Source organism: Ptychodera flava, chromosome 8, assembly GCF_041260155.1.
Source record: "Ptychodera flava strain L36383 chromosome 8, AS_Pfla_20210202, whole genome shotgun sequence".
Lineage (NCBI taxonomy): Eukaryota > Metazoa > Hemichordata > Enteropneusta > Ptychoderidae > Ptychodera > Ptychodera flava.
In genome coordinates, this window is record NC_091935.1 from 25786899 (window position 1) to 25814297 (window position 27399).

The 27399-nt window shown below is 38.0% G+C and overlaps 1 protein-coding gene across 3 annotated transcripts in view; it reads left to right on the forward strand.

Moving 5' to 3' along the window:
- Positions 1-27399, forward strand: part of LOC139138885 (phosphatidylinositol 3-kinase regulatory subunit alpha-like) — an 81532-nt gene that overhangs the window by 20085 nt on the left and 34048 nt on the right. Inside the window, exon 1 of one of the 3 annotated variants that reach the window (XM_070707463.1) lies at positions 13929-14242. The exons of 1 other annotated variant lie outside the window; for it this stretch is intronic. In XM_070707463.1, the coding sequence (XP_070563564.1) occupies positions 14179-14242 (64 nt within the window). In that variant the 5' untranslated portion in view covers positions 13929-14178. Of the gene's footprint in view, positions 1-13928; positions 14243-25868; positions 26262-27399 lie in introns of those variants that run through there. One more of the 3 variants, XM_070707464.1, reaches the window with a different exon arrangement.

The following is a 27399-nucleotide window of genomic DNA, read 5'->3' on the forward strand; positions in this document are numbered from 1 at the left end:
TTCCGGAAATGTCCGTGTACTAAGTTGTATCAGCAATATACCAGTACATGTAATATGTAAATTTTCTTGCGTCAAAGAGTACTCTCTTGAGTGGATGGCATGTATAAAAGAGCACAGACCCGTCACACTGTAGTGCGTATCCCCATAATGTATACAAACATCAAAACACACATCTTATCCTTCCACTTCTCATTGGATCTGACATGGATACATAAATTTGGCTTTTGATTGGCACAAGTGTGAGACTGACATGTGCAGCATAGTAGCGCAGTTTTGCAATAACCCCACATGTGCAGCATTGTGAACGGAGAGAGTCAATGAAGATCATAAGTATTTTGTTATTTTGCAAAAGCTGTCCTTTGTACACCAGTGTTAATTTGGGTCACCGTGCCAGCTGTGACATGCTGACCTATCTAATTGTGAAAGGGCAGGCCTTGTTGTGCTATCCACATCAGTCCAAGTTACATTGTATCGCAGTCAAGGTTCAGAAAGAGAAGTAAAAAGTACAATCCGCCAATTGACTTTTGTCTATTTTACCAAACTGAATTTATTTTGAAGGGAATGAAAGAAAGAATCACCAATAAGTTAAATTGAATTTATTAATTAATGTGTCTGATAAAAGCATTGGATTACCTAACACCATATTGATAATTGAACAGTTCTCTTTTGGCCACATGTTCAGGTATTTTGGTGCTAATGATAAAAGAGTGATGTACAGTAATGTTGTTAATTTATGCAAAGTTTATTCATAAGTATTCTTTAGGTATGCAAATATTATGGTAATGACTCATCAATGAGAATTTGCTGTGTACCTGTGTAATATTAGCATATTCATGCTGTAGAGTTTCCCAGAATCAGATTTTAGACTTCTCTGTTATAATACTGAAAAACTTGTCCTTAGATTAATGTAAGTTCTGCATGCTTTGCTATAGAACTATGAAAAACCACTGACTGATTATCAAGTTAGGTTTACTTTACCGGTATGACAACCTGGTGGTTTCACAAACAAACTCTTACTACTACTTATTGGAAGATGTCTCTCACACAAATGCGACGGCGTACATGAACTTAAACGTATCGAGGGACTTACTAGACGTGACGACGTCTTGTGTTCACAACTTTTTGTCGCAAACAAGTGAACTGTTTTCAGTTGAAAGACCCAGGATAGGAACAATGAAAGTAGAATCATGTCACAGCTTTGGGGACTTTGGGGAGGTTGGGTGGCACTTTCAACGGAGTGTTCAAAGGGAATAAGGATTTTACCTTGCAAGTATGGACCGTAATTGGAAAAAAAAAAATCTGAAATACAGGGACAATTCTCCAGGCCTCACACATTGATTCCACTTCCTTAGAGAATACATCAAGACATGTTTACCACCGCAAACTTCTAATGAAATTGGCCGCCAAGACACACAAAGGTCGTCCTAGGTGGAGATGTTTTCTTGTCATGTTGATAAATAATTTTTCAGAAAGTCATCTGCACATAAAAGGCATAGAGATCTTTCTTGTATTGTGTGGATATTGCAAAGTTTACTTAAACATGGTCGTTTGAAGGATCGTTTTAATAAATGATCATTGTCTTCATCCCAATGAAAATCTGAGAGCTTGTCTGAATGCTGTGGTTTAAATCATCCAAGGTTTCCTCTTGTGACAGACAGACAGACACACACACAGGGAATATAAACTTGGACAATGGCTGTAGCATAATATGATACAGTTTCACCATTGTTTTTGTAAAATCCAAATGCTATTATATAGCTACCTGTATTCTCCTCCCTTGAGTGTGTTGAAATACCAGGGTATTAGCCTTGCCAGCTCCATGAATTGTGTGAAAATGTAATGTTATTATATACCATTGAATTCGTGTCTGGACTGAAAAGACAGTTGTGAACAACTTGACCGGTAGGCATTTTGTCATAATTTGAGGAGTAGTATACAAACAGAATGAGTTCATTGCTAGATCAAAAATTTAATCAAAAGAGACAGCCATCAGAGATGTGAGGGACAGTTTCAATCATAATTCATATGTCATGGTTTTCAAATTCGTAAAATTGTGTAAATTTTTTTCTTTGCGACATGCATGTCATTCAGTCGGTGTTTGTAAACAGTATTCCCCACATGTGATATGTCACTGGCACACCTTGTGTTGTGGTTTCAGTGTGTATGGCTGATTTCAGTTATGTTACGACAAGTATTGTACAATTGTCAACTGAACGTAGCATAGTGTTACTCAACTATTAGAGTTATAAGTTGCAGTTTGCTTCCCTGCTTTGAAAAAAAAAAGTAAAAATTTCCGCATTTTCTTTTACCAGATATTGCTTATCACCAATCCTGTGAAAAAAGTTGTGGTTATTTACATATCAGGTTTGTTGTTCGTTTGGTGTGTGTCTTCAGCAATTTTGTACGCCCCCATTTTCAGCCGTCAGTTTTCTGGTGTACATTCCGACCGGTAATCTATTTACCCGAGGTTATTCTAACCGTTTCCTGTTTGGTTGCAGTGGAGAGGCTAACATTCCTGTTCAACCTGGCGATTTTCTACCCACTCCCCAGGTATCGACTTTCACCGGGTGACGTCAGGAGTGGAATGTTGTTGGACATTCATCTGCCTTCCTTTCTTTGCCGGTGTCAGTACTCGGGAGCTTAAAATACTTTAAAACACTTAAATTGGTGCATTCTTTCCCTTGGGTGTGTTTGTCATGCTGTCGTGCAAACAACATTTTTTGCTGACTTCTGGTTGGAACCTGCTTCAGAACTTTTTTTTGGCCCAAGGGGTTGATAACCATCCCATGTTGATTGAAAGTTTATACAGTGTAAAAATTTAAAATATCGTGGTCAGGTGATGTTAGATGGTAATTTTATACGTGTACGTGCTTCATATGTTCACACTTTTTCTTCCGATGTATCGATCTTCTGTATATGAAAATGGATAATGGCGTTACATGTGATTGGCCAAAAATTTATATAAAGTTTAATTCTGGAAACAGACCTGGTGATATTAATGGAAAGAATTATCAACAAGGGAAAAGAATACGCAATTACCGTAATGATGAAAATGGCCTCCAAATACTCCAAAGTGGTAGTTGGGTACAATGTAGCTGAGGTTATGTTATCTTTGTAATACTTGGCTGAGTTTTTATACAAAGGAAAATATGCATATACAACAACATTATCTAGAGAACTATGTCTATTTAATTTAAGTGTCCTTTTGATAGGAAATGATTAAAATTAAATAATGGATAATTAACTTCCTTGTGGAACGTTTCGTGTGCTCAATACAAGCCGAGTGACATCATTGATAAAAATGTGTATTTATATGTGACAGATGTTTAGTTGTTATTAATCGCTCTTCAGAAAAGCAAATGTATTTCCTTGTAGAGCTGTCCCTCTGTCTCTGTGTGCTCCACAATTACAGGTACGGTGCAAGTACAGGGAGTAGGCTCTGTATTACTACACACACACACACACACATCACTAGAGATTCATGCCAATAATCAATATCGGTCTTTCTTGAATTTTTGCAACTCAGTATGTCATTTTAGAATTTTTTTAGATGTGAGTTGCTAATCCCCAGTTATTTCCTGAAAAAATCAATAAAAAACAAAGGTGAGTTCACCTGAAGAGAATCCTGTGTCAGGTCAACTCCATGATCCAGATGAAAAAGCGCCCTCTTGAGATGGTAAACAGAGAATGCCTCTGAAAGGTCTTTAGAGTTCTGTACACAGAGGGATGCTAAAATTTTGTAGAGACAGCGTGTAACTGAAGAGAGAAAGGAAACCATTTCTAGGAGATGTAACAGAATCCATTCGTATCCTACAGCTACACTTCTTCTCATGTTGGCATCAAAGAATATCGTATTTACTTGTGAAAGCTTGCTCAGTTTTGGATTTTCGTCTTGATTGATAGAAGAGAAAGTGTAAAGCAATCAAGGACAATATTCTCTTATTCCTTTTCCTGCCAAGTCCATACTTCACCATCAGGTTAAGATGGTCAAAATTAAAGGGACATAAGCTGTAACTTTTGGCAAGTTTTTTCAGTATTCTGCTTCTGTATATCAACTACCGTGTCTTACCCTAATCCATTTGTCATACTGAAATTTCGAGTATTCGTTTGTCAACACAGCTTGTATGTGTGTAGTGATCATTGTTTATTGTTTACGAATGAATTCTAGTCGGGACTTGAATACAATTTTCAACAATAACAATGGAGATTATACTCATAGGTTGTGTTGATATGCTAAATACTTGGTATTAAATTGCAGTTTAGGGATTCATTGCAGAAAGTCTAGGGAAACCACATAACACAAGTTCTGAAAAAATAGCCAACAGATACAGCTTATGGAACTTTAATGAAACAATCTATTCCGTATGTTGTATTTTAACATAATATTGAACATTTGAAGGCTGTTGAAAACATAAACACTGTAAACTTGATTTTTTTGGACTAAAGATGCTAAAACAGACCAAGCCAAGTGGGTGACAATACGTCATGTTTTGGCTCAATACCGCTTTTTACTGACTTGGCTGATGGGGAAGTGATACTGTCTGGCAGGAAAAGGGTTAAACTTTTCTTTGCTGTGCATCAACTTTCGAAATCATTGAACTGGTTGAGATCAAACTTGTCACTCTGTGCCGTGCATGCCGTCGTATGGCAGTCTCCCAGTACCTTTGACAGTGAAAAACGTCATGGGCTTGCTTCCTTTATTATTTAAATGTCCTTGGTAAAAATTCACCATGTTTCATCCCATTTGAAGTGGCTGTCAGTTTCATCCTATGAGTAAACATTAAAAGAGACAGTAGCTATGTGTTTTTGATAAATACTAGTCATTATTTTGTTGAAGATAAACAGATACATTTTCCTCCTCTTCTGCCTCAAAAACTAGTCATATTTTTGTGTGCAATATGTGATGTTATTGTTGACAACTGAATTCTGGCCGATAAAAAATTCAATCGCCGCCAATAATGACAGACACTTCCCACACAGGCTGTATTGACAAGTTGAATACTGGAGACTCTGACTTGATTTTGACAGAAGAACAAGAAACTCTGTCTGACAAACAAAAGAAATGAATGTACAGTTATGAGAGCTTTAAGATACCATCAAATGTAGACTATAATATGGTCTCTCCTTTTGCTTGAAAGATGAGCCAAAAAAAACTTGAAAAATTCAAGTAGTTGTCGATGTACTTATGTATTTTAGCTGTGAAAGGATGACTTTGTCTCATAAAAAAATAGATTCTTGCTGACATGGGTGTATTGCTTTCAGTCTTGGGTGTACTTTGGTGACTTTTAAAACACATCTTGCTCACACTGCCCTTTGATTGCTGTGACGGGTCAGATGTTGGTTTACAGACAAAAATAAATAGCAAGTGTTCTGCAAATGTTGAATGAAGTTCAGCCGAGATAAATCATGTGTGAAATGAAACAGTCTGAAAATGAAGCAGTCAGTATATATCAAGTTTGTTACGAATACATGTACACTTATTTTTGGTCTGCCAATTATAGAGTTGGACTAAAACCATTCTTGGTGTTGTGATTCGACTGATTGTCAGTATATAGTACAAGTAACAAGAGGACGTTTATTTGGCTAGAGAAATTAGATCTCATGCTTACATACATGTAGTTTTAAAAACTTGCAAAAACGTTGAGAAAATCCAGTAATTTGCTGGTATGAAGTCATGAAATTGAAAGAGCATCGTGCTGAATAAATATGTAGCACAGATTGTGAAATACTGAGAAGATGTCCTTTAGGTAATGAAACATCCCCTTTACTGTTGAATCAATATTTCTCAAAGAATTTAATAAAAGTAAGATGTTTTGAAAGTCATTACCTTCACAGCTATGATATATCAGTATTTTAGTAAAATGATTACAAAAACTGTTCACCATGCTGTCAAAATTTTCCAAAACGGAATTGTTCCTGAATTCAAGTTTTGAGACAAGTCATTGGCCTTACAAAAACAAAGGGAACAGTAAATTGATTGGTCATAGAATTCTCAGCGGTAAATTTTGCGTCAAACCATGGCATGGACAAAAGTATTAGACGCAAGATCCATCATTAGCCTGGCTTATTATTGCTGCTGGCGTACTAAATGTCCCCATGTGCGTGCTTCAAATTATGATAATGGGCTGTACATGCAGTTATTCCCAACTCACCGAAGGTAAATAGTAAAAAATTTTGTTGTTCATGTCATGTGTTGATGTTTTGCCTGAAGCATTTATCCCCACACATTCATGTCGCATTCTCTAACCAGATCCTTTCCAAAAGACACATTTTATATGGCTTTACTTCATATTCACCAGCATGGTTTATTTATTCACTAAATTCGCTTTGTGCTCTCATCCAGGCACTGACTCACTCTCTCAGTAACTCACCAAATTGCTCATGCACTTTCTCATTCCTTCTTTCTTTCACTCACTCTGTCGCTGAGACATCTTAGGCACTCACTGGTTTAACAATGCTTGGACTGACTGACTGACTGACTGACTGACTGACTGGTCATTCTTCCTGTCACTCACTCACTCACTCACCAACGCATCCAGGCAGTCACCGATTTAACCATCAATACGCTCAATCACTGACTCAAATGATCACTCTTTCTGTCTTTCACTATAATCTCACTCACTTAGTCACAAACGCTCTCAGTAACTCACCCAATTTCACCACCCTTGTGTTCATTCAGTTACTCACGTCATTACTCTCTCACTGACTCAACCACAAATGATTGACTCACTCAAAACTTTGTAGCAAATTGATGTGCATACCGGAATATCAGCCCTGGTAAAAAACTTTGCAAAACTCATCACAAATGAATGAAAGGGACTGAGAATACCATCCCAGTAAAGTGTGGCGGATAATTTCAGGTAGAATGCAACTCAGGGATAGATATTTGGACTCTGAAATTTCAACAATTCTTTTCTGATCTACAGCTTGTTGGGGCTCATGTTAAAGCTCTTAGAGTAAAAATGTCATCATCTTAGTTTTGTGAAAGCTGATAATTTTATTTTTCCTCATGGAGTTAATGCAGGGATGGTGGCCATTTTAAATTTCAAATATCAATAACTGTTAGGTAATTTGTTTCTCTAGTTCTAAACTTTGCACGGTGACCCCTGATTTTTATTCTGGATTAGGTATTTGAACGGTTGAAAGTTTCATATAGGAAAGTTTGAGGGGCATTTGGTGGGGGAGGGGGTAGGGGGTTTGAAGTCAAATGTTCAGTATCCCATAAGTGCGATGTAATCATCCGTAGTCCCTAAGCAAATTAGAGTGAGAGGCATATAATCAAAGACAGAATGCGATCGTGAGATGCAAGACTGACAATGTAGGGCAATGACTCTATTGACAGTGCGGTATTCCAACAGGAATGTGGCGATCCAAGTTGTTCAAACATTGATACAGTTGCGTTGATGGGAGGGCATTGACCCTGTCAAAGGTACCACTCATCTGTAAAATTGAACGCTGCATTCTTCTATTGCCGTGCATGTTTATGTGCCTTGCAACCTTACATGTTATGATTTGGTTTCACAAGGTGGGAAAATTTTTAAGTAAGAAGCTGGAAACTTACCATAAAAAATTACTGAAAATCTAATCAGTATTTCAAATTGATACAAGATGTTTGTGGTAAAGGTAAAGGTTTATTGTTTTTGTAAATATTTTATAAATTTTAATCTACATTAAACTTTGTGTTCTTGCTACTCTTCCAAATGTTGTTGTAGGCAAATGAATTCCAGTCTTGAGTAAAATTCAGTTGTCAACAGTAACATTGGACATATTGCACAGGTAGATTGCACTAACAAATTGACCACCAACCATTTGGACATGATTTTCAGAGTGCCGACCGAGTATCGGTGTTTCAAATACGGAACAAAAAGTGCTGCACAGTGCGTCAATAAGCTAGTGGAAATCGACTCGGAGAAAAGAAAAGATCAGAAAAGTACAGTGGAAGCGTAACTCATTTAAAGAGAAACGGTGAATGGTGTCAAATACTGATTCCAGTGCTAATGCAGGGGTGGAATGGACCGGAAGTTGCTGTTGGCAATTGACAAGAGTGTAGATACAATGGTGGTATTTCACGTAATCTTGACAAAAGGCAATGTTTCCGAGCCCAGTGGCTACTGTCATCTCCCAATCACCTGTAATCATATTACTCTGATACATTGTCTTGGGTTACCTGTGAAAGGGTAATATGAACTGCTTTACTGATTGAAGGAAACTTGGCATGGAACGTGCCCTTTTACATCGGTTTATACATATAGAGGAGTGTGTCCTTGCTCAACCAAGGTTCCTAATTTATGGTTATGAAACCTTGTGTCCTTCAACGAGTGGAAGTTTGTAGAAGAACTTCAGAATCCAGAACGAGACTGTTGTCTCATTTCGGTGTAACCATGGTGATTGTCACCTTGCAGATAGTGAAACATGATATTGTGATAACAAATTGTTGTGTTTGAGCCAACTTTCCAGACTTTCTGTATATGCTTTTGTACGGGACACACCAGAAACTTCACTGGTTAGGCCTTGCAGACAGTGGTTTAATTTTCACATTTCCATATGATACACAACTTCATTACTGACTGTGCTGTCATAAGCTGAACTGCATTACAGCGAAAAACTGGGATTGTGTTCAGAGCAGTTGTCTTTTTTACATCCCATTGTTGTATTCTCTGCTTGTTTTTTATACGCCTCGAACCATTCCTCAGGAAGTTGTCAGAAATAACACCTTGGAGGTGTACTTTTTAATTTTTATTGTGTACACTATCACCTCATAACTGTGAATTTTACAGTGCTTGCAAGTTTTGCCAAGTGAAAGTAATCTGACATGTGTGATAAGAACTGTATCCCAGTTCAATGCACTCCAAGGTGCCTCAGGTTGGTATTATGCATATATTATTACACAGGGTTTCACAAAAGTTCAATCACCCAGCAATGTGGCACGCAGTTTTGTATTGTCCTCTATTATTGGAACGTTTCAGATACCGATATTGCTCTCTGCGTGTTACCTGGCAGATTGAAAAGTGTGCGCATGGCTTGGTTTATCGCACTGGAGTTCAACGACCTTGGATGAGTCATGGCTATTGTCAGCGGAGGCAGATGTTGGATGTTGGACAGCCCTTCGTATCAATGGTGTGATGATTTAACCCTTTGTGTCTCACGTCACCCGTTGAGAAGTCCATTTTTCTGTGGCAACAAATGGACTTGTAGCGAAATTTGGTGATAAAAAGTGTTAACACTCACTATTACGCAACCCACCTTTTTTCCAAATGATTTGAATGGATTTGTGAAAGGGTTGCCATAACAACAGCAGTGAAGTTGACCAGAGGTTGAGATTGTGGCAAAGTCAGCTGTAGAAACGATTCATAGATGTGTAGGTTTGTTTAGAATTATGAATGCCAAAGTGTAAAAAGTAGGTCATGTTTGTGTGTTGGAGAAATTCCCAAAGAATGTCAGTATAATCTGACGACTTTCATGGGCAGGTGTCCCATGAAAGACATACTAACCCATTGAGTGCCAAAGTCGATTTTTGTTGCCTTCACACAATATAACGCCAACAATTTCTTTCAGATCCAGACAATTTTTTTCTGATTTTTCTCAAAATTTTGGTCAAAAAGTGTAGCCCATGAACATTTTTGCCTATTTGGTCCAATATCATGGAAAAAATTGCAGAAAATTCATAAAAATTGGTAAAATGTTGCCCTGACATTTTTGTGGGGAAAAATTACAGTGCTCAAAGAGTTAATAACAAGTACCTATCTACACACATTAAAGCACTGAAAAATATGAGACATGACAGTTTGTATTGAAACCTAATGGAACTTCACATCAAGTTGCTAGATTTAGGGCTCAGGGTAAGGTTTGTGAACTCTGCCAAAGCGCTGGTATGCCGTGACAACCCCCCGCCATGTTGGCCAGGTGGCAGGAACTGGAATGCAAAGAGCCCGGCAAACATTGAACCGGTGGTGAGCATCATGCAACTGCCAGCAATCAGAACAGTGGCCCACCTTTATTTAGATGTGCGTGCTAGCTTATGGAAAAGAACAGGGTTCGACAAACTTCACAACGAGACCGAATCCCCGGGATCTCGTTCGTAATCTTCTTGACCTTCTATTCAAATCTGTGACCTTGACAGCAGCACATTCATTTTCATATGCAAAAAACCATTAGCTAAGCCGGGGTGAAACACCTTTCTTCCCAGGGTATTGACATCCCCCCAGCAGCTAGCTGCAGTAAAATAAACGAGCATACTGGCCGCTCGGAAATGGGGCGTTGATAGATACAAAGTCATTGACTTCGTTTGCACGTGAATTAAAATGGTAGTCTGCACGTGTTAACAGAGTTGTGTTTACATGAGGAAAAAATTCCGCAGTAACGTTATAAAGTGCACAGCAAACTCACATATCCATGGAATCTTTGACCAGCTGCATAGAAACATTTATTGATTTGCAGTGTAGAAATTAAAATGTCTTGGATTTCTAAATTTTTGCGTTGATGAAGATGGGAAACAATAGTTAAACGTTTTTTTCTCTGTCCAACAATTCGTCTACTTCTTGTACTATTGTTCTCGCCCATGCACACATAGCATATCTGCATGCATACTAGATCCTGAGTTGATCAAAGGGGAGACGGGACTGGTTCATCTTTATTTATAGCAAGAAAACGTGATAGTATTTTGGGTCTTCGCACCTACATGGAGTACAGCCTTGTATTTTTATATCTGTGCAAACGCCCACAATAGAAGCTCCATCATTGTGCAGGAATTATTACTTCGAAACTCAATAGTTGCTCTTGTGTGTTCCGTTTGAAAATTGATAAAAAATGTCTGGCTGATCCTATTTTTTTTCAAAACAAAGATGAACTCTCTTTTATTTGTGTGAAGGTCTGATCTGGGGGCATATTTTTCTAACTATGCAATATTAATTAAACATCCCTCTCATAATTATATGAAAATTAAGTCATTGTTGATTATTGTGTAAATTGTATCAACTTTGTGTAATACATCTCATTTAATCTGTTTACTATAGTCTGAGGAAACCTGTAAACCGTTATCGCTGCTCGAGGATGTCCAACTCGAAGTCTTAATTGGAAAAAAGAAAACTTAAATTTGAAGGGAATTAATTTGAGGGCTTCATCACTGTGGGTGGAAATGAGTGACACAAAAGATCATGTAAGGATTTGAAAGGTAATAATTGATTTATTACCGCAGAGTGTTGATAGGGTTTTGAAGCTGTAAGGTTTACCTTAAGGTAGAACGCACCTCGGGGACAGACATTCGGGCTCTCAAACTTTTACAATTCTCTTCTGATATACAACATGTGGGGGTTCATTTTAAAGCTCTTGGTGAAAGAAAACTTTTCACCCGCTTAGTTTTTTGAAATTCGAAAATTTTTATTTTTCTCCATAGAGTTAACACAGGGATGGTGGCGATTTTGAATTTCTAATATCGGTAAATCTTGAGTAATTTGTTTCTCTAGTACCAAAATTTGCATGGTGACCCCCTATTTTTATTCTTGATTTTGAAAGAGAGTGGTTGAAAGATTCCTTGATGAAAGTTAGAGCAAAAGTTTAAGTCTTTCACTTTCGAGGTGCATACTACCTTAACACCAATATCACGAAGTTGACGCTTAATTTAGCCTGCGATATGAATTGTAGACATGTAGTGTCTCCTGAGGTTACCTCCTACCCCTCTCCTTCTTAGGAGGGTAGTAAAAAGAAGGTAGAGTACAATTTATTTTCAACCATAACCAGGACCCCCCTCCCCTCCCTCCTCCCCCCTGGTGATAACAGAGTCAAAAGAAGCAGAGTTCTACCATGGAAACGCACTGATGTAGGGTTTATGAACTCAAACATCAAGTATTTGTCATCTGACAGATTTCTACTCAATGTTGAGATTCATGGTCACCTAGGCACTCTATGCCAGACTTTTTTATTGGCTATCCCCCCTAGTCTGGCAGCACCAGTGATATTTATTTACACTGGGGGATATTTAAATGTTATGATCTCTGTTGAGGTCAGAGTCTCTCCACAATTTCTTTGTAATTCTTTTCAGTGAGCATTCATTCATTTATTTATTCAGAGCCAGATCAAAATTCACACTTCTCATTTTCAAAGGTTTGTCCATGGTATGGTGCTTTGAATGCTAGGGACAGTTGTATTGTATAATAAAGGTTGGTTGAAAAGAGCAAGTGAAACCGGGGAGGGGGAGTTTGGGTTTGTATCAGGTCTGCACAAATATGGATTTCCAGATAAGAACTCCTTCTATGGAAGGTATACAGTCCCAAGCTTTATTGGCCCACTAATTTTGCCGTTACCAGGGGCAAAGATCTCGTATAAACTTCAAACAATTGCTGGTCTCTCTAATAGCTCGGGTCGTTTCCACCTACGAGAGCCCATTATGCAATCTGTGTAACTTTGCGCAACATGTAGCTCATCTCGTGCTTCACAATTCAGATACTGTGTCATCTCTTATCTAACAATAGGGATGTCAAGCAGTGAGAGATATTAACTGTGTGATATTCTCAGACACACGGAGAAGAATTCTTTCAAGAGATTGTACGTGTACATACCAACCTATCCAGCATAAGACTCGGTGATTCCATCAAAGTAGCCATGTACATGTCAGTAAGAAAATTGAGCGGTATGATTGATTGGGTTTACGGACAAATACCTGAATGCTCCACTGATATTTTGATTATTTGTAAAGATCCCATGTACAAAAAAGGGGAATTTATTGACAATTATTGTTTTTCATACAGACTTTCAGATGTACAGATGTAGGTGACATTCACAGATTACAGTGGTTTGAGCTTGGATTTACATATACATATATATATATATATATATATATATATATATTATATATATATATATATATATATATATATATATATATATATATATATATATATATATATATATATATATATATATATATATATATATATATATATATATATATATATATATATATATATATATAAATATGTATATATATAAATAATAACAGTACACAAAATTACTTCAAGTACAAAGTAATTATATCTGTTACTTAAGTTTCATGCATATATATGTATATATATATATATATATATATATCTACAGGCATTTCTGACTTTTCAGTAGCCTTCAGAGTTCCAGAATTATGTAATTACCACTTGTATTGTTGTGTGTGTGTTTGCGTGTGTTTTGTCACATGGTGCTATAGGTCAGCACCACATTGCTTGATGTTGTCTATGGGAGCATCCAGGTACCATTGTCATGAGAACCAACCATCCTGACTATCTGTTGGCCATTGTTGCGGAAAAAAATTACGACTTTTTCTCCTGCAGAGCGGAGTGCCTGTGCAAACCTAAAGCAGTAGTTTACTGATTTCTTTGTTTATGTAGTTTAAAAAAACAAGGAAAATAATTAATTTTTTAAGAAGACCACTAATATCATGCCAAGCTTAATAATTTTAGAATTAAATGTACATTTCAAGAAAGTAAAAATATTTTTACAAAGTGCCAAAGAAAGAGGGAATTATTATCAAGTGGCCAGTTGTAACGAATAGTTTGAAATACAGTACACTGCTCTCTCTCCCTCAAGCCGTCTTTTAATACTCTGAGATTCTAAGTCCTGTGTTATGCATGATGCATTACAGTTTTGTTACCTGATACCTTAAATTGGCTCTCAAAGTGTATATACCTTTCGAATTTTACTTTGTGCATGTAAATTTACACAGCCTGTCTTTGTTCCTTTGTATGTTTTCTATAAAACCACTTGCAGGAGATTGTGTCTTCTATCAAACTGAAAATTGAAATGTTTAGAATTGTATGCTTTGTGTATGCTTCAGTAGTTAGGGTATTATGTAAATCACTGATAAAAGCCCGTATCTATGTCAAGTTATTTCTGGGGTCGCGCAAATTGATAATATCCACCCAGCCAGGGAGGCAGGAAATTTTGTATATTACAGTAAGCTGGGGACTCTCTTTACCATCGAGCTTCCAGCTGTAGCTCTGTGAGTCCGTCTCATCGCCACCGTTTATATTGGCGGCTATTTCGCAGTCTCACCTTCAGTGGGGTTTTGAAAGAGGACGGCGTGAAAAAAAAAGTCAGTGGCTTGTCAGAGTTTGCTGTCATCAGATGTCAGCTGGTGGCGATGGCTGAAATTGTGTGAATCAGGGCCGCGCAGTGTATTCCTTACTGATTGTGATGCTCAAGCTGATAGAAGTGCCGCTCTTTGGGAAACCCGCTATGCCTGTTATCCAGACCTACGGTAAGCCATCCTAAAGAAAGGGAGAAAAAAAAAACCCTGCACTGTTATCTTATCCATGAAAGCGATCTTTCAAGCAGTTTTTATTGGCCTGGGTCCATGATAGAGTGTCCTTCTAGGTGCCTTGTTCTGCCAGAGAATGCACTTTCAAGGTGCCGATTTTGGCCATTGTCTGTGCTTTCTGCACGGCTGTATTTAATGCTCTCATAATGGACACACTTGACGAGGCTTACATGTGCAGGCAAAATTTCAAACACTGCCCACTTCATTCTGTCGACATTGATGGGCGCTGGACAATATTTAATGATCTCCAGGGTTTTTCAAGACTTCTTTTGATGAACGGTCATTCCTTGGCAATCGGTGTCCTGGATATGATTCTATTAGAACTCAACAACCTTTTTTACCCCATCATCGGTCAATACGTTTTGTAATACTTCTTGTAGCGCAAGTTGTTAAAAAGCGAGATTAAAGAAAAGATATAGCCAGTGTTTGGAGGTTTCCGTCAGGATTTTTGATATTCTCCAGTAAGTTTGTTTAATGATTGTTTCAATTGATATTCCAACAGAGCAGTGTAAAAAAGAAAATAAAAAAAATGCCTTGAGTAAGGTAGAGACAGTCCAACTTGGACTGTTTGACTGAATTCCTTGTCACTAAGGATTCATATCTCATGGAAAAGTTGTAAATGCACTAACATTTCTGTACAGCAGTTTTTGGGGTCTGAAGAAAATGAAGATACCTAGCAGCCATTGTATGTTGGGGTTATGTTGGCTATGAGTCATGGCATCTAACAGGAAACAATAGATTTTTTGCAAAAAATTTCAGAAGCAAAAAAGCAGAAGAATCGTGTGAACCTATATGCCTGTATATAAAATGATTTCTTTGAGCAGATTAAATTAATTAGTTTTTCCAAGCAATATATTTGATAGTCATGGATGTTTATATTGAGAGATCCGTTTGAGGATATACAAGTCTCAACGTTATTTACTGTGAAATGATGGTTTTGTCACAGTACTTGCTGCCAGACATGATATATATTTTACAGTAGCTTGTTGAAAATCTCTCCCCAGGCTGTGTAATCAGAATAGCTATTGTGTTCTGTGGTCATACAGAAATTACCCTGTCCTCAAAAAATGAACTTTTTGCAAAAAGATAGATTTGTAAGAGTTAACATGTGGTAGCAAACTTGAAAATGATAAAGACAGACCAAAAATAAAGGGGAGAAAGAGAAGGGGGGATTCAAGTTTTCAGTTTTAGGTTCCAACTGTTTTAAGCAATATTACCAAAGAAATATGCTTTTAGGTAATATTAGTTCATACATGCAAAAATTTGCTTCATTTCAAAGTGGACAATAAATTTTTTTGAATACTGAACATTTAAGATCACTGATATTGAAAATTAACAATCTATCATCAAATCCATATTGCACATGACAATTAATAATTGTTTGAAGTAAATTACCGATATCTCATTAAATTGCTTCGCCCTGTGCTCCCACGAGAGCCTCATTCAGAAAAAAGTGCGAGAGTCTCATGAAATTGAAATTAAAAGGAAAAATGAATTTCATCATAAATTAATCATATACAAATGAGGTCACCAGGCAATCTGTGTGAAATGGAGAACCCTGGATGGTAAGAGAAACCCCTTGACTTGTATTTTATCATCTGGCATTCACCGATTACATCACCATTAAATTGTCTCTCAACATGTGCTTGATATTAACAGTCACTCTGAGATTGGCTTTTATTATTGGATGAACCACGGGGACTGGGTTTGATGAAATAAGAAAGCCTCGCAAATTATATTCATGAAGGATACGTCGCTGTGAAATTGTGTGAATATTATAATCTCGCAGTGAAGGGGAAAAAATAGGTCATCCTTTGTTAATAGATCTGAGTACATTTACAGCAAAATTAGGTCATTCTTTGTTCATTCGTTTCCTCGTATATTATGCCAATTCTTGTCCGCAGTGTCTGCATTATGCGAATTTGTAAGATTAGTTTGTCTTACCAATTTGACAGAATTTTCCATAAAACCTAATGTGTTTTAGTACAAAGAGTCATAACGCGTTGAAAATGATGTCAGGACTTATACATGTATGGTGTAAATGCGCGGACAATCCCTCGTAAGTCGTAAATCATGGGTGATGACGAAGCACGGATGACAAAGCCCATTTCGCAGTTCAGTTTGCCTACAAATTTCGGCTGGTTGTACGCCCATGGACAAAATGGATAAGCTCAATTCAAAAATATCCCAGTTAATGAAATGTTACAAAAGGCATCGGTATTTTTGTATACAATTATTTTTTGAAGAGTTACAAAACCCATGATTAATATTACAAAAAGAAACAATCTACAGTGTCCAAACTAGTTCACCATGAACTTTCACCAGCAAATGATGCACTTATGCAAGTCTTTCTGCCTTCTGAACTGTTAATCTCAAACTTGTGAGCATTCAAAGAGCGAAGTCGCTGTCATATTTCAAACTCAGCGGAGTTACAATGAACTTGGGCGACAGATATTTGGACTAGGACCATCAAGGCTTTTTAATCAGCTGATCTACTACTCTTGTTGAATGAGTTTTTAAGCCTATGAAGGTTTCGTCACCTTGTTTCTTTGATAGTAGATTATTTGAATTTTTGCCACGGAGATAACGCAGGGTGTAGTCGCCATTTTGAATATATAATGTACTCCATGAACATTCATTATTTTGTGTATAGCTTGTGTCTACCAGGCTCCATAGATAAACCATAGAAATAAATACAACTTGCGAGAAAGAGGATTAAACATGACCAGCAAATATTATGTGTATTTCCCAGTGAAAGCAAAGTACTTGGCTTATTGTATTTCATTAGCCTTGTGTATTTAACCTAACATCATAAGTGAAAATTCTTTATATTGCCTGGCAGAACCATCCTATATTCACTGTAGGTGTGTATAACCAGCATCGGCATACTTGTAATGTCTTACATGGGCAGATTATAATCCTGTATATCACCCAATGGAACCAACATATTCACTGTATTTGCATTTCATGATCAACAAGTCATCGTTGATGACACAGTCCCCACTTGTTAATAGGTACTTTTATTACAGGCCCTCAGAGAGGATAGAGTCCTCTTCATTAGGTCTGTGATAAGAATACTTTTGAATAAATTCGCTTGATACATGTCTGAGTTGTAGTTCAGGACATGAAAAAATGGTAATAAAATGGCCACATGGTGGCCATATTGGATCGTATCACAAAACAAATCAATGTGCATATGTATGACTTAGGTCAATGTCCTTGTACCAACTTTGATTAAAATCGGTTGAGATATGCCCGAGTTATGGCTCTGTACATTAAAAAATCGTAACAAAATGGCAGCTGTGCGGCCATATTGGATTGTATCACAAAACAAATTGATGTGCATGGCTATGACATTGATCAATGTCCTTGTACCAACTTTGAATAAAATCTGTTGAAACATGCCTGAGTAATGGCTCTGTACATGAAAAAATCATAATAAAATGGCCGCCTGGCGGCCATATTGGATCGTATCACAAAACAAATTTACGTGTATATGTATGATATAGGTCAATGTCCTTGTACCAACTTTGAATAAAATCAGTTGAGATATGCCTGAGTTATGGCTCTGTACATGAAAAATCGTAACAAAATGGCCGCACGGCAGCCATATTGGATCGTATCACAAAAAAAATTAAAGTGCATATCTATGACATTGGTCAATGTCCTTGTATTAACTTTGAATAACATCAGTTGAAACATGCCTGAGTTATTGCTCTGTACATGAAAAAATCGTAATAAAATGGCCGCCTGGCAGCCATATTGGATCGTATCAGGAAACAAATTGACGTGCATCTGTATGACATATAATGTAATCCTTGTACCAAGTTTGAATGAAATCACTGCAGGCGTCTCTGAGTTATCTGCGTGAACGGACGGACGCACGGACGGACGCACACACGGACGCACGCACGCACGCACGGACATGACCAAACCTATAAGTCCCCTCGGACGATGTCCGTGGGGACTAATAAGTACTCAGTAGCATATCGCCTGATATCGCCAGTGAATATTCTATGTGTTACCCACTTGATGCAAGTTCTGCGAATTGTGGCAAATTGTACCCGTTTCATGAATGCTCACTGGTTCGCACGCTGATCCGACAGTATCAAGTACTGGGTACAGCTTGACAAGACAGACTTGATTTACAGAGTAGTATAAATATAACTATGGACTCTGCCCACGTTATTAATCACGATTATATGTAAACGCTTCCAAAGATTATATTATCAGCATGAACTGCACATTACAGCCTTTGGAAAATGTCAAGACGGACATATTTATCAGACAAGCATTGTCTGATTTTTTTCCCGGTTATATTTCTTCCCTTTCAATCCGTTATACACTTTATACACATCTATAGAGATCTCGAGTCAATATAATCCCTGGCGACTTGGCAGGTTGTGTGTTTCAAATGTCGTACGTGAATGCTGTTGAAAGTATTGACATTTTAGCATGCTTGGAGAAAAGTCTTCGGATGCACCAAGGGGTGCCAAGATGGTCTTTAAGATGGCCCAGTTTTCTCATAAGTCACAGTTGCAATATGTCTGTGATTGTATTTACTGTACAACAGCGCGGCAGCATGCAGTCCCAAGATCCAGGCACACACTCGTATTCACATGCAAGCACTTTGTGATGTCACGTCGCCCGCATGCGAGCTGAAAGAATGAAAAATAAATTGCAGTCTTTTTATCATAGCAGCGTTCCCCCCAATGAAGAAAAACCTTTTCTTTGAAATACTGCCTCCAATGTAACAGGCTAGAATTTAAGAATTCCAAAATTACAAGTTATCTGGATATTTAAGTTCAAACGGCGAACAATATTTGCTATTAAAATGCAACTGAAGTTTTGGTTAAGTCAGATCACGTGCACTGCATTCAGTTTATATGAACGTGGCGCTGCGGGTAAAATCTGTGAGATCTGTTACATGAATGGCTGTGTGTGCGTGAAGCGTCCTTGCGTAGTTCATTGGCCTGAAGCCTGCTTAGAGCATCCATGTACTTATTTATTCTTTGGGGTTCTCCATCATGTTGATGGAAGGGACCTCTTGCTCCGTGAATTATTCCTGATGTGCGGGTCCGCCACAGAGAGGCATTTTCCTCTTCAGCGATGACACGGCAGTGACCCGGTGAAGTTGCCAGCGATAGCAGCCGTCAGCTAAATCTCTTTTTACAAAGTTTTGAAGGTGGTAGCCAGAGATATTTAACGTGATGCCCCAGGGGAATGGCCCGGATTGATTTGGTTATGTTAGCATGCGAACCCAAAAGATCCTTGGGCCTTGTGATAAAGGCAGCAAATTGGAATAAAATAACAATGATGTATTCACCATGTGTTACACACTGACTTGCCAGCTGTTTTAGAAGTTTCCAGGAAAGCAGTCCTGTTACGTTGTCATCCCATAAAATTAATATGCCAGGTATGTCTCACAGTTGTGAATATGCATGGAGATTTTTCAAGTGTGCCACTTCTGAAGCTATGCTGCATGTGTTGAGAACGCCAACCTGCCCATCATTTGAATTCCATCTTTCCTTCAGTAGCTTTTGCGTGAACTTTGCAACGAGTTAGTACTCCTGCATATGACTTTACTCAGGCAGTCAGTCATGATGCATTGGGAATTTGAAACAGCCTGCGGTAGATCAGCTCCTCGCTCAAGCCACAAGGCATCAAGCAATGTTAACTGTGGGGGGAGTACAGCTCTATCTTGCACTTTTTGAATTTCTGAACAGCGCAGTTATATAACACCACGCTAGTCTGTCTTTTACATCATATTTTCCTTGCAACTCTTTTGGATGACACATGCCCGCACGCCGTGGCTATTTCTAGGTCCTCACATGTATGAATTACTGGGAATTTAAATGGTTGATGCGTGTATATATAACTGCAAGTTGATATGATTTACAGATGGTCTCATGTTTGTAAGATCAAGGACAGTATTTGAGCTCTCCCACGTTGAAAAAAATATTAATATAGCAGGGATGGCATGCAAAAATCTGTTATGTTAAACAAAATGACATTTTTAACTAACATATCGCCTAACTGCTATTACAAGTTTTATACATTATCTGAATTTACAAATTTGTTCTCGGCGGTCCAACTTCCCTCGTTTTGAAATCTCAGTATTGTTTCCAGGTTGTCTGATAACCGATACATGTTCAACTGGGGTGTTGTGCCTGCGATTTCAAGGTAACTGAAACGAAGACCACCTACCAGTCTTTTTTTTCTCCCAAACCGCGTGGGCTATAAACTGAACTAGCTAGATAAAACTTCACGGGAACACATGTTATGTCATTCAATTTGTGGGAGACTCATTGATATAAGTGATGTGCCACCTTGATGGGTGACCGCTCAGAAGACGTGTCAATGTTAATAGTGAGCAACTTTTGCTGAAATTGTTGGACAGCAGAGCATGTAGCCTGAAAAAGTGGTGTGTGTAAATGGAGTGGGATTCGAGTCGTAATGTCAAACAATGAAAGAATGTTTGCATGACTGGCAAGCCTGAGAGAGAATGGATGTCTGTAGTCTTAGCAAATCAGCCTTCTTCCTTTCCAACATCAGTTTCTCTTTACAAGCTAGCTCTTTTATGTAGAAAAATTTGAAAATGTGTGTGCATTCTAATTCAGAAATGTTTCTGATGCCAACATTTCATGTCAAGTCATCTTGGCTGCCACACTCAAGTTTTTGGTACTGTGCATTATATTGCATTGCATCATCAATAAATATATGTATTGAATGGTGACGTGCGTGCGTATGGTAAAAGACGGAAAAATCTTGTATTTGATTTGGGAGAATTATCGAACGTTACGTGTGATGAATATGATCAATTCTGCACTCAAGCAAAGAGAAGATGCAGACATTTTTAAATTTCATCGATTTATTAATGCTCATGTTTATAATTCATGTTATCTCTTTTGCACTGAAGCAGGTTTTTTTACAAGTGATTAAATGTCATATAACGTCATGATCATAAAAAAGATCGGTGGTGCTGAGCAGATGGGGCTCTTTGTGACTGGATTTTATTTTGTAATATTGCATGACTGCCGCCTCAACATGAGCATGCGTCACTGTGTGTGGAACGGAATGTGTTAACCTAGCTCTCAGCACATGCGTAAATTATCCCGACAAGACCAATAAAAATGGGATCACTGACTGCTTCACAGAACATTCACCCTGCTGTAAAGTGTGGACTACCCTCGAAGGCTATGGAAAATATTTAATTTATATACACATGAATTATATATAAAAGATAGACGTCATAGAGAACACTATTGTGCGAAAAGCTGCGTGTTCCGGTTTTACATTCTGAAAATTTCATCACACAGGAGGTTATGTGCAGTGGTAGTGGGATGAATTTATCTATCCATGACGTGTGTTTAAAAGAGAAACAATGGGAGTGACCTTATAAAGTTTTTTTGGTCAACATGCAATCTCCTTGCTACACAATATCAAGATTATTAATCGAAATATCTTGATATTTTTATTGTTCTCACAAAATGTGTGTCACTGGAGTGGTTCAGAAATTGACATTGGTAGTGAAGTGTACTTTTCATGTGAAGCACAATTTTTCTTGCGTATTTCCCTTGAAAAGATGTGAAATCTAAAGGAACAAAGTATATTGTAACACATTCTGTGATGTGTTCATAATCCCTTCAAGTCCATAGTTTCCATACTTTGATGGTGACACTGACATCATGCATCGTCATTCACTCTTCTGGTGGAATCCCCTGTCCTTACACTCTTGTATTCACCAATGAGGCTACCCACTCAGTTCTTGACTCAATTATCTCTGACACTAGATGGCGCTTCCCGTGTGCCAAATATCTCTGCGTATCGATTGAAATCTGCTCATCGAAGACAACGATCAAGAGTAACACCTGAAAACTGTGAAGGCACCATAAAGATAATACAAGATGTAACTTATAATTATGGTCTAAAAGGTCACACCAAATTCCATTTTCAGAAAGCTTAGAAAATACTGAGCTAGCAAAAAGCGGTGTCATCTGAGCACAAGGTGGACATGTTCAATATCTGTGACAACAAACTGATCTGATATCCTACGATATAATTTTCCTTTATCAGTCTTCACTGTGAAGTCCGCATCTGGGAGTTAAAAGAGTCCACAATCTTCATTGTGAATCCTACATCTGTAATTAATTATTATTGCTCAACTAAGTATTATCAGTCGATTATTTGTTATTGTTCATGTGATAAAATATGTCCTACAAATGAGATGGACAGTGCTATTATATTGTCATATGGTTTCTTGATTGACAGCTTATAGTGCATGTATGTGTATGTGCAATTGAAAGTTGTCCAGCTGTTATTTTGATCGATGGAAACTTGGAGTATCCTCATTTTCGCGCACACCACAAAGTGACATAACTTGACAGTTTGCTGTTTTGTTTACCTTGCGCGCTTATTTTTGTGGAAGACAGGATTTGAAAATATAAAAAGTAAACCATATCATAATAAAATTTTATTCGTCTATCTCATATTGTTATTGACGTGCTATGCTCTCTGTGCAGGGAAAGCTTGTGGAGTTTGCAATAATGTACCAGTTGACTGTGACCAATGGCAAGAATATTACAGGAGCTGTTCTCTTAGTCTCTTCTGTGTCTAAAAGTGCATGATTCTCCTCAAAGAGGTGTACGCAAATGGTATCTGACAACCGTCTATTGAAATTGAACTCCGGCAACTGAGGCAAAATGCACCTGTAACCTTTGTTGTGTGGCATTGGAGCTAGCTTGGAGCAGAATTCCTACATGACCTATTTCTTAACCTGGCTTTTCTATAATGATTGTGTGACTTGACACAGCTGTACAGATATGAATGTACAGTAAATCTACCTGTCCCTGTAGATAATTGAATGAGTGTTTCACACCTTCTGCGCTCCTTTACAAAGGAGATTGCTATCGTTCACAATTATCAGATAACAGGTGCTACCGCCCAGCAGTTTTTTTGTCAGCTTCTGTTGAAAAAATTCAAAGTAAAGTCAGGTGTGACATTTCAAATAGCTGTACAGGTAGTTCGTGCCTTGAAATTGAAAGACTGTAACTTTAACCCAAACTTATCTCAAGGCAATTTTAAACCATTCCCGTTCCGAATAAAAAAAAATTAGGGGTCACAGTGCAAAATTTGTACTAGAGAAACAAATTACACAATATGACAATGCATGAAATCAAAATGGCCGCCACTGCTTTGTTAACTCTATTGTGAAAATAAAATTTTTGATTTTCACAAAATCAGCCGGTGAAAACTGTATTCACTCCATGTGTTTCAAAATGAGCCCAGCCCTAGAATTATACTTGTAGCAGACCAAATCAATATTGTAAAAGTTTTAGAGTCTGAATATTTGTCCCTGAGGTGTGTTCTGCAGTAACACAGACAAGAATAGAAGATGCCCTCAAAGCTAAATAGCATACTTTCAGCTTGTCCATTTATTATCATTTATCAGGGTTTTTTTGTCAAATTCTCAAATATGATGTCGTGTCAGTTGGCAGTCGACAACATTTCAGACAGCTGAACAAGTATCAACACCCTCAAATATACCTGTACTGGAGATAATTGTTTCACACCTACCATGCTTCGTGCAACATGGTGATAAGACTGCTAACAGCTTATCTACATTTAGATGTGTTCATTTTTGTAAGTTTTTGTCCAGGGGAATCCTCAAAAAATGCAGTGTCATGTCAGTTTGTGAAATGTCAAACACTTCTACAGGTGTTAATTGTAATGGAGATATTTTGTTACATGTACATTTATGTGTGTTCGTGACAGCCAATATGATGAGTAAGTTAATAATAGCCCTTTGATTTTCATATGTCATCTGTCATTAATTTGTGTTGAGTTCCCCGCCAAATTACACAGTGTCATGTCAAAAGATGACATTTCAAACAGCTTGACAGCTCCAACACACAAGTACATGTACAAACATACCTGTCCTGGTGTTTCCTTATCATCTGTAATCCCTATACTACAACACCAGTGGTAAGCATGTTATCGAAGTTATCATTGTGAAACATGTTCATATAATGTTACCTCTCATACATTCTTCCCCCCCCCCACCCTCAGTTTGATGCCAGGTACCGCTTCGTGTACCGTGTCATATCAGTTAATGACATCACAGCACAACTTCACAACATCTGCCCCCAGCCGTCAATGCTTGTCTGTGTTACTTCTAAACTTGGCACTCACATAAGTGTTTCATAAATACCATTTGCCATTCAAAACTTAATAAGTTGCATCAAAACCAAGTATAATTAAATGAACAGAGTAGGGGATGTTTTCACAAAAACTGAATCTCTGTTGGGATTTCCTGATCTGTGATATTTTTATCCCTCCTGTTATTTCCGTAGAACTCTTTTGTGATTTTCATCATCAATTTTGTTATTGTACTGAGGTAAACTCCAGGCTAGACAATTAACAATAAAGTATATTATCATGCTCAGTAAACAGAGCTCCATTAGTCTTCTGTATGGTGCTTTTATTCAACTCTTTGGGTGCCAAAGTCAAGTTTTCACCTTTATAAAATATAACGCAGAGAATTTTTTTTTTTTCAGATCATGACTATTCTTTTCAGATTTATCCCAAACTTTTGAGAAAAAACTATAGCCAACAAAAAGTCATGTCCCTGTAGTCCAAAATTATCAAAACAATTACAGAAAACAGTATGTTATGTGGTCTTTGTGAACATGTTTTCTTGCTAAGACAGGAAGCTTATAATATGCCTTGCAATTAACCGAGAGAATTGGTTCTCGTAAAGCGAAACAGTGCAAATGCTGTTGTCTGTCTTTTTGCCCGTTGCCAGGTTGTAACAAGTTCAAAGCAGCATTAGACATATATCTTTGACAGTAGCTTTTCTGATTCAGTGTGTTTGTCCTGTATATGCATAGTGACTGTTGTGAGCCTCCTTTGAAAATGGGATCAAGACGACAAAAAACAAGCCATCTCGGTTGCATTGAACTGAAGGTTTCACAGTGGCTTGATGATTGTACTGCGATTGTTCACGTCCAGGAAAAAAAATCAGAGAACTCTGTGAAAGGTTGAATAGGATTAAATGTAACATGTTGCATCAGTCAGCCGTGTGTGCACTCTGTATCCCCTTTCACCCCCTAATTCCCTGTACAGAGGTCCAACATTGCCATAGAAAACAACAGGGCTGTACCAAAAAATGGGTGGTTAAAGGGATATAAAACCAGGCCCTCCCAGTTTCCTGTTAACTCAACTATCCGATTAACAGCAATTATATTAAGCCTCAGAGGGGAAGAATCGGGAGATTTTACAAGGCTTTTTGCTCAGTATCTATTGACACGGTCATTTTGACATTCTATACGGAAGTTGATAAAAAAAATGAAACAGGCATTGACACAACAGCAAAGATTGTCCATTATGCAAAGAAGTATGGTTTGTTTCACAACTGCTGTTAACATGAACTGTTTTTTGACGATATTGTAACCATGGCAATCTGAGTACTTGAAATTAAGAATGTTGATTATCATAGGTTAAATACAGACCATGATATACGAGATGAAAAAGAACGCCGCCTGCGCCGAGTATTGTGTAACGCCGCACATTGAAAACTGTCAGTGTGAAGGATAGGTCAGAGAGAGTTGACCGTTGTTATCTGTGAGGTCAGAATTTCCTCTTGTTGCCAACAAGGACGGCCAGGGTTGCCAATACTGCAGAGATATGCCAGGGGGCTAGCTGAGCCTTCTGTGTATTTCAAGCCCAGAGGAGCATCAAGAGGTGGTGTTCTAGCCATGACTTGCTGCTGCCTCATCTGAGCTACGATCGCTGTAATCAGGCGTGAAATAAGGGCCTTGGGATTGTGGAGATCATCCTCATCTTTCTGTATGTAGTGTGTTTTTTTTTTCTCCACTGCCTTGCACCTTATCAGCGGGCGAAAGTCCTTGTACAACTACACGTGTATGTGGAACCCCAATGCCAGTATACTTAACCGCTGGTAAGTCCCCTGTGTTGTCGTTTTGAACATTCCCCCAGGCATTGACTTTGTTGTGTTTTTTTGGGGTTATGATGATGAGTTCGCAGGCCTTGTGCTGCAGAAATCAGTATTTTGCAAAAAGGCGCCTGCCAAACATCAACTCCGATCATTTTCTGTCTTGAGATGGACGACCCATCACTGCAGGGTACCGATACATCAGAGCCAAGTGTAGTGAGTGAGTATGATGCTATTGTGAAGTTTCAACTAGTTGAGTAGAATCATCAGTGTTTTTTCATGATTGTAGAACAAGAGCAACATACTGCTTTGTCTGCAGTTACGTTTTCCACTTCTTTCCAAGCATTGCTGTGTGGAACTCGTCATCATAGCAACTTTGTTTTACCAATACTGTCACTGATCACCTTGTGTGTCCAAAGTATTAGGAACAATCAAATCATGCAAAATCTCAACTCATTTGTTGGCATTATTTGATACAACTTCAGTTTTCTTCTCAATGACATGATTAGGATCAATATTGACAGAGAATAGGGTGAAAGGGGAGAAAAATAGAGAAATACAGTGACTTCCCGTTTGTGATAATCTGGATAGGTTGTTATTGATCTAGCTGATGGCAAAAGTATCTACGTTACTTTTCCCTTCATGGTATCTAGTGGTCAGCTATGTGTGACCAGTATCTAGTGGTCAGCTATGTGTGACCAGTATCTAGTGGTCAGCTATGTGTGACCAGTATGTGAATATTGTACATCTGCAGCTCTGACTTTCATATCTCACACCTCACATGAACAAACTGACCTGGAACCTGTCTTATCGTCATTCTGTTCCACCACAGAATTCCAAAATCTATGCTGCTGTGAATTAGAAAATTTCTCTCAGATCTGTGTTGAGTACGGATTGCAGTGATGTGTACATGAAAAACTATAAAATCACCTCACCTTTTTACTTCAATCTGCCCCTTGAAAGAAACATTAGGGCATTTTGTGTCAAAATAGAGAAAAAAATTTGGGCTTTAATAGCAGAAAAAATTTTCTTTACATTATAGAAGCAAATTATTGAAGTTCAACGGTAGCAACTATTTTCTTCTCAGCAGAAAAAGAATGAAATGCTGGGAATGTCGACGAAAGCTTAGAGTGAAATTTTGCAA